Source organism: Neopelma chrysocephalum, unplaced genomic scaffold (assembly GCF_003984885.1).
Source record: "Neopelma chrysocephalum unplaced genomic scaffold, ASM398488v2 Primary Assembly neopelma1_185643, whole genome shotgun sequence".
NCBI lineage: Eukaryota > Metazoa > Chordata > Aves > Passeriformes > Pipridae > Neopelma > Neopelma chrysocephalum.
Genome location: NW_020938757.1, coordinates 568 through 9,071, shown reverse-complemented (window position 1 = coordinate 9,071; position 8,504 = coordinate 568). Strand labels below are relative to the sequence as shown.

General features: G+C 56.2%; 1 protein-coding gene across 1 annotated transcript; it reads right to left on the bottom strand.

Annotated features, from left to right (window-relative positions):
- Positions 1-782: 782 nt before the first annotated feature.
- LOC113962891 (ETS translocation variant 3-like) lies at positions 783-8,294 on the bottom strand. The gene is made up of 3 exons (XM_027673678.1): positions 8,057-8,294; positions 5,399-5,514; positions 783-2,658 (listed from the first exon to the last, which is right to left on the bottom strand). Exons 1-3 carry the CDS (start codon positions 8,086-8,088, stop codon positions 1,502-1,504), a joined length of 1,305 nt encoding a protein of 434 aa, XP_027529479.1. The 5' UTR covers positions 8,089-8,294; the 3' UTR covers positions 783-1,501.
- Between the last annotated feature and the right edge of the window lie 210 nt (positions 8,295-8,504).

Sequence of the window (8,504 nt, the reverse complement as noted above, 5' to 3'; positions counted from 1 at the left end):
GCTCCGACTCCCGGCATCTCATCCCAGCAGCCCCGAATCCCTGCCTGAATTCCACTTCCAAACTGTGCTCCTGACGCTCCCCCGGGAGCAGCTCCCCCGGGAATCCTCCCCTTGGGAATCCTCCCCTCGGGATGCGGCTCCGTCCTCGTAGAGACCGGCGGGTTTCCCAAAGCTCCTTTCCGAGGAATCATCGAGGGGTTCATCCCGATGCCGGGATGGGAGCGCATTCCCGAGGGAATGTGGCCGAGTAGGGAAACAGGAGGATTGTAGCAAAAAATACAGCGGGATTTACGCCGGGAGACGCGGCCACCGCTCCGGCATCGGGGGCAACATCCACGAAAATCCATGAAAATCCATGAAAATCCATGAAATCCAAGCGCTCCCGTGGCCAGATCCCGCCGGGATCCAAGTCCACACGTAGTTTAAGGCATGAGTCAAGGTGATAGGGGATCCGAACAAAGGGAATGGAGTCACCAAGGCTCCCGGCATTCCCGGGGCGATTCCGGCGGCATTCCCGCTCCACCACAATCATTCCGACGTTCCAATCTTCCCGTCGCTCCCAAATTCCACCCGCGCGATTTGGGAGAAGGGAGGGAAGGGGGGTTTTTTGGGAAAAAAAAAAACCCCCCTCGCCCCGGGTACATTTTAATGCGTCTGTTAAAGGCATTGGGTTAAGTTTTTGACATCCCGTTCCCGCTCCCAATTCCCTGAAGGATTTGAAGAGTTTTTGCTCATGGCTTCTGCAGGAAAAAAACACAAAAAACAAGGCGAAAAGAAGGATCTCCCGGAGAGCCGGGAATGCAGATCCCGGAGAGCCGGGAATGCGGATCCCTCTCCGGGAGAGAGAGAGAGGGAGAGAGAGAGAGAGAGCGGCTCTCCCGCTCCGGCAGCATCCTGATTTTCTCAGTCGTGTCTTCCTGAATCCTTCCCCCTGCTCCAAGGACAGTGCAATATTCCCTCATCCCAGTCCCCCCCTCAGCTCCAGAGGCGGATGCAAAGCCGGGAATTCCTCTCCCGCCATCGCACGCTCCGTGGAAATATATATATATATATATATAAAAAAAACCCCCAGGGAATTACATGGATTTGGAGATTCCTGCTGCTATAAACACCAAAATAGACCACGTCTGGAATTCCTCCATCCCCGGGGAAGAAAAGGCCTCAACCCCCCTCAGGAGTCCGTGCCAGGCCCGGAGCTCAAGCCGGGAAAGCCCGGGAATGACGACGGAGGAGCAGCGGGAACAACCCCGGAGCAGCGGGAACAACCCCGGAGCGGGAACAACCCCCCGGCGTCTCACCTGCGAGTCAACAACGAAAACAAAGAGAACACAACCCCCCCCTCCCCTCCCACCCCTCCCCAGAATTCCTAGAATTCCCAAAACCAGGCTCTAACACCCCCCCCGCGTCCCACCCGTCCCACCCCACCTCCCCGCTCCCCTCCCCACGCTCTGCAACAACCTCTGCTACATAAATCCCTGGATGCTCTCCCCAGATCCCGGGATTAGGTGTCGGAGGCGGCGGCGGCCGCCACGGCCTTGGGGATGTTGTTGGGGCCGTTCCAGAGGCCGTTCTCCTCGGGCGGCTCCGCCTGCCTGTCCCCGTTCCAGCGGCGCTTCAGGCGCAGCTTCGGGGGCATCAGGGCGTCCTCCCTCTTCTCCTGAGCTCCCGCTTCTCCGCAGGGATCCCGGGGGGGTTTATCCACGCCGCTCTCCCCCGGCTGCTCCGGGGGCTCTTCCAAGGAGGAGGAGGAGGAGGAGGAGGATGCACCGGGCTGGGCGGGCGCCGGGGGCAGCCAGGACGGGGCGGCTGGGCGGGCGAACACCGGCCCCAACTTCCCTTCCTCCGCTCCGGAACCTTCTTCCCTCCTCTCTCCTCCGTCCTTGCCCTTGGTGGCCTCCTCGGGGGGCTCCTTGTCGGCGGCGGGTTCCACCTTCACCCTGAGCTGAGCCGCTTCCTCGGCGCTTTCCAGCCTCTCCCTGTTTTTCCGGCCGGCGGGAGGCGGCTGGAGCTTGATGGGGAACTGGGGCTGCTCCTCCAGGGGCACCTGGCACTGCAGCGGCGGCACCACCAGCGGGTAGCGGGGGAAAGTCCGCGGGCTCAGGTGGTAGTTGAACACGGAGCAGGCCTGGGAATGCAGGTAGTGTTTCATCTCCTCGGGGTTGAAGGAGAAGCAGCTGCTGCCGGTGAAGGGGCTGAGCCCCGGCGAGGGGCTGTAGGAGAACAGGGTGGGCGTCAGCGACAGCGCCGGCGAGATGGGCACGTTGAGGACCCCCCCGCGGCCCGGCAGCGGCGACACGGCGAAGGGGCTGTGAGGATCCGGGAACATCCCGGGCCGGGAGAACAGCGGCAGGACGATGTCGGGCTTGCGCTTGGGGTGGGCGACGCTCCCGCTGCCGCCGCCGGCGTGGGGGGCCAGCAGATCCACTCCCCCCCGGCGCCAATCCGAGGAGGAATCCTCCAGCAGCTCCGGCACCTCCGGCTTCCTGTCGCCGCCGCCGCCGTCCCCCAGAGCCTCCGGGGTGGATCCCGGGCCCAGGGAACCGCCGGGGAAGCGGCCCCCGGGCTGGGAATCCTCGGTGGGAGAGTGGGCGTCCAGCGGAGGGAAGTGGAAGCGGGACGAGGCCGTGGGCACGGGGGGAGCGCTCTGGGGGACAACACCTGGGGTAGGGAATCACACAGTCAGGGCAGGGACACGCTGGGATCATCCGGCCCGGCTGCCCGGCCCTGCACGGCCCCAGGAATTCCCTGGGAGCGTCGTCCCAACGCTCCTGGAGCTCCCGGGACCGTGTGGAGCCTCTTCTGGTGCCCAAACACCCTCTGGGAGAACGACCATTCCCTAATTTCCACCCCTCTGGATAAACGACAGTTCCCTAATTTCCACCCCTCTGGGTGAACGACCATTCCCTAATTTCCACCCCAAACTCCCTCTGGATGAACAATCATTCCCTAATTTCCACCTCAAATGCCCTGGGGATGAACAACCATTCCCTAATTTCCACCCCAAACTCTCTCTGGATCAACAACCATTCCCTAATTTCCATCTCAAATGCCCTGGGGATGAACAACCATTCCCTAATCTCCACCCCAAACGCCCTCTGGATCAACGACCACTCCCTAATTCCCACCCCAAACGCCCTCTGGATCAAGGACCATTCCCTAATTTCCACCCCAAACACCCTCTGGATCAACGACCATTCCCTAATTTCCACCCCCTCCTGCCACATGTCCAAGAATTCCCTCAGGGAGGCAGCTCCAGCTCCAGCTCCAGCTCTGAGGGAGTTAAATCCCAGGGAAGGAGCAGCTCCCGGGGCTGCACCCGCGGGCGTTTTGGAAGAGCAACCCAAAAATCCCACGTGCTGGGAAGATGAGGGGAGGGGCCTTTTCCATCTGCTCCCTTTCCCTGCCCACCTCAAATCCTGCCACTGCTGGGGAGGAATCCACTCCTCTCCTCTTCCCGAGGTTTTTGGGAAGCTCGAGAGCCATTGGAAGAAGTTTGGGATGCCCCTCCCTGACCTCCTCACTCCGGGTGGGGGCAGGAGGAGGAATCCCATCCCAATTCTTGCTGGTGAACCTCCAGCTCTGAAAAATCCCTGATTTCGTGCTCCAGGCTGCCTGAAAAATCCCCGATTTGTGCTTTTTCTGGGAAGAAAATCCCTCCTACGTCGCTGCCAAGCTCCCACTGGCTCCCTCTTCCTACGGAACCGCCCGTCCCTGACTCGTAACCAGCAAATTCTCACACACTTTCCTCCCTCACCTCCACAATGAACCCCTTGATTCCCACTTTTTCCCTTCCAAAAAAAAAATAAAAAAAAACACACCAAAAATCCCCAACAAAACACAGGGAGAAGAAGAAACCTGATCCAGGTTTAGGAGATCCCAACCCCCCCCCCCCACCTCGAGCCCCAGAGAAGCCAAAGGAGGGGAAGAAAACAGGTTGTAATTAGACAAAAGTGCATTCCAGTTCTCTCTCCAAAGTTCTTTTTTTAAATGCCTGCCCCAGAGATAGGAGGGAGTGGCTGGAGGAGCGGAGGGAAAAGGGAACACGGAGCTGGAACTGCCCGGACTCGTTGCTGCAAGTAATTATAGATTTACAGAGCAGCTCCAGACACATCTCCCACCCCCGTTCCCTTGGCTCAGGACGCCTGGAGAAGACATTTCCTTCTCCCTACAAAGGCACAACACCTGGAGGAATATTTTCCCCTCCTCCCAGCCCTGTTTTTTGGGATTCCTGGTGGCTTGGGGAGACACAAAAGGAGCCTCTCGGTGGCACCTCCGTGTCGGGCCCCGGCTGCCAAATCCCGGCTCCGGCCCCTGGGAAATCCTCTGGCCCCACATGGAACCTGTTTTTTTTTCCCTTGGGCTTTTCAGGCTCGACCTTCCAGCCCCTGCTTTCCTTCCCTGCTCTTTTTTTTTCCCCTCCCAGACCATATTCCAGGGCTTTCCCAACCCCAGGCACCTCCGTGTCGGTGTTTTTTGTGGAGGAGAGTTTGGAGTTTTGGGTGTCAAGAATTCCAGAGGTTTTTTTTCGTTTTTGTGGCCAACAACCTCCCTGTTTTTTCATGGCCAACCACCCAGATGGAAAAATTCGGCTTTTAGGGGATTTAACTCCACAAAAAAGTATCTTGCAAACGGGACCCTCTTCCCAAAAAACCGACTCTGGGACAAATCCCTGCTGCTGGCAAGAGGCTCAAAGGCCTTGCAGGGCAAGAAAGGAATGATTATTCTCCATTCCCAACCATTTTTTTTGTTCATTCTCCTGCTTCAGGGGGGGAGCTGGGAAATCCCTGTGACTTTAGTCGAGCTTGGGGAGAGTTGGGAAATCCCTGGGATTTTAGTCCAGAGTTTTCCTCTGGAAACTCTGCATTCCCTGGGGAGGTGCAGAGCTCGAGTGGAGACAGAAAGGGGTTAAAAAAAAAGGTCTTTTTTGGTTTCAAAGGAGCAGAACTGAGCCCAAAAGAAGGGGACCTTGGGAGGAGCAAAGCCCTGAACTTTCAGGCCGGTGGAGAAGGGCCGCGTTTATCCGGCCCCATAAACTCCTGTTCAAACACAGGCAGGCTTAGAGCAGCCCCACTAAATCCTCTTATCCCAAGGACACCCTTCCAACCCCCTCCCACCCCAAACAAACCCACCCAACCCCCCAAAAAAACCCAACCCACCCCAAAAGCAAAGCAAAGAAAACCCACCCGCGACGCCCCCGGGGAGGGACGGGCGCAAACAGGAGCCCGGATTCCTCGGCTCCCACAACAATCCCTGGGGAAAGGCAGCCCCAGATAAGGCTTTGTCACGGCCCAGACGTCCCCCCACAGCAGCAGGGCTCATCCCAGGGGTCTTCCCGGCACGGCGGGAGCGCCGGGAATTCCGAATCCCGCGCGGCCGGAATTCCGCGCGCCCGACTCACCGTTGGGCCGGATGTTGATGAAAGGGTAGTTGGGCATCACCAGCTTGTTGAAGTTGAACTTGTAGGTGAACCTCTTGCCCTTTGTCTTGTGGAGGATCCTCTTGTTGTAGTAATATCTGGGAAGGGATTGGGAAGAGATGGATCCGGGGCCGCTCCGGGTCCCGTTTCTTGGGAGCGGCGCCTCCGAGGTCTCGGCGAAAACGGGGCTGCCCCGAACCTCTGGGATCTTTTTGGGCTCATTTTGGGATCTTTGGGGTGCAGAGCCAGGAGCTGGGGCTCCGTGACCCCCCCGGTGGGTCCCTCCCTACTCAGGATATTCCATGATTTCCGTTGTCAACACCAGCGAATCTCAATCCACTGGGAATTTTATCCAACGACGCCAAACCCCTTTTCCAGCCCATTCCTCAGCAGGAGGTTCCAAACCCCTTTTCCCAGGTTATGACATCCCTTGGAACACGTGGAATTCCCTTCCAACTCGGGATATTCCGTTTTAGAGGTTGTTATGTCCCTTGCAATGGGTGGGAAAAGCTGGAACAACATCCCTGGGTTCTCCTCGGCTCGATCCAAACTGGGACCAGTGCCATGGGCTGGGAGCTCTCCTGGGCATTCCCAGGCATTCCCTCCTTATTCCCACCCATGGGAATGCTGAGAAATGCCATGGAAATGTCTCCAGGAGGAGAAAAATCCCGGTGAATATTCCCTGGGAGAGGGGAAAGTGTCCCTGGGACAACACTCGGAGCGACCAGAGCCGGGAAAAACGGGGCCCAAATCCCCTGGATTGGCCTTGGATTTGTTTGGATTCCCGGGATTTTCCCAGCCCAGGGATTGGGAGAGCTGCTTCGTGCCTGGGAGTGAGTCCCTTCCCCTTCTGTTCCCCCTTTTTTGGGATTAAAATCATTCCCTCATTAAAATCCTGCCCAGGGCTTGGATCCTCCTTTCCCGGGATATTGGGGGTTGGAAGGGATCCCTGGAGATCCTCCAAGGCAGGTGAGATATTTGGATGGATGGATGGGATCCACCCTCAGATTCCAGGGGATATTTGAGAGATTTTTTTGGGAATGCTGAGATATTCATATGGATATTTGAGAGATTTGTAGGGATATTCGAGACATTTCCATGGATATCTGGGATATTTCCATGGATATTTGAGATATTCCCATGGATGAATGAGATTCCCTCTCAGATCAGAGGTTTTTATGGATATTTGAGGTATTTCCAGGGATATTTGAGAGGTTTGTATGGATTGATGGGATATATCCATGGACTGACAAGATCCCTCTCAGCTGAGAGGTTTTCATGGATATTGGAGATATTTCCAGGGATATTTGACAGGTTTGTCTGGATTGATGGGATATATCCATGGACTGATGGAATCAATGAAAGGTTTTTATGGATATTTATGGATATTTATAGATATTTTATGGATATTTATGGATTTTATGGATATTTGATAGATTTGTATGGATTGATGGGATACATCCATGGACTGACAAGATTCCCACTCAGCTGAGAGGTTTTCATGGATATCTGAGGTATTTGTATGGATTTATGGGATACATCCATGGATTGACGAGATTCCCTCTCAGCTGAGAGGTTTTTATGGATACTGGAGATATTTGGATGAGTTTCTCCTCACCAGAGATGCTCCAGACCCCAAATCACCTCCATGGATCATTCCTTCCCCATCCAACACTCCAATCCATCTCTCCCCAGTCCAGGATAGGAGGATCTTTTGTGGGAACAGCGTCCAGGGGACACGGATCCCAAGGCAGGGTGTTTTCCACCTGTTTTTCCTCCCCGTTCCCGGAGGAAACTCCCGTGTTTGCCTTTGGCAGCTCCACCCAGGAGGTATCAGAGGGTGTGGGGCAGCCAAGTCCATGCCAGGGACTGATAATTCCATGACTTTTCAGGGACTGGGACACTCCTGGAGCGTAGAAACACCTCCGAGGGCCGGGCGGGTTCTCCGAGCTCGGATTCCCGAACGCGCGGAGAAAAGTGGGATAAAACCCCCATGGAAGGGGCTGGAAGGGGAGAGGGTTGGAGGTTTGGGAGTTGGGAAGGGTAAGGAGGGGAATGTTCAGCCCTGGGTGTGGAATTATGGGATGGTCTGGCTTGGAAGGGACCCTCAACACCCTCCCAGGGAAGGATTTACCCCCAGTATTCCATATAAACCAGCACAGGGAATATCCTGGAATGCTCTGGGTTGGAAGGGACTCTCCCAGGGAAGGATTTATCCCCAGTATCCCACCTAAACCAGCACAAGGAATATCCTGGAATGCTCTGGGTTGGAAGGGTCCCTCCCAGGGAAGGATTTACCCCCAGTATTCCATCTAAACCAGCACAGGGAATATCCTGGAATGCTCTGGTTTGGTACTCCCAATATCCCACCTAAACCAGCACAGGGAATATCCTGGAATGCTTTGGGTTGGAAGGGACCCTCCCAGGGAAGGATTTATCCCCCAATATCGCACCTAAACCAGCACAAGGAATCCTGGAATGCTTCGGAAGGGACCCTCAACACCCTCCCACCAGACCGGGCTGCTCCAAACCCCGTCCAACCTCATCCTCGGCCACTTCTGAGACGACCCGACCTAAATTCCCCCAAATTTCCCCCTGGAGGATCTGGGAATGCTCCTTTCCAGCCCTTCCCCTCCTCACCTGAGGGCCCTGCTGAGCTTGTCATAGTTCATCTGGGGTTTGCATTTCCTCCTGCCCCACAGCCGGGCCACCTCGTCGGGGTCCTTGATGACGAACTCTCCGTACTCTCCCTGCTGCCAGGCGATGACATGACGGAATTCCTCCTTCTGGAGCAGCTCCAGGATGAAGTGCCACAGCTGGATCTGCCTGGAGCCCGGGCTGGACTCGGTTTTATAAGCCCATTCCGGGAAATGATACCCTTGGGAAGAGAGGGAAGAGTCGTTCGAGACGGGAAAACGGGGAGGTGGCAACGTCCGGGTTGGTTCTGGGGTGACACCACTGGAATTCCATCGGATATTCCAGGGTTAAGAGGGATTTCCACAGATTTACGGGATCCCCCCTCTCAGAGGAGAAATTTGTGGGGATACTTGAGAGATTTCTATGGATGTCTGAGAGGTTTGTATGGATT

Bases quoted from the DNA above. Each gene is read 5' to 3' on its own strand.
- LOC113962891 (XM_027673678.1), bottom strand. From the start codon at position 8,088: ATGAACTATGACAAGCTCAGCAGGGCCCTCAG. The intron at 5,515-8,056 runs GTGAGGAGGGGA...ATCCCTTCCCAG, and splicing joins AAGCTCAGCAGGGCCCTCAG to ATATTACTACAACAAGAGGA. The intron at 2,659-5,398 runs GTGAGTCGGGCG...TCCCTACCCCAG, and splicing joins CATCAACATCCGGCCCAACG to GTGTTGTCCCCCAGAGCGCT.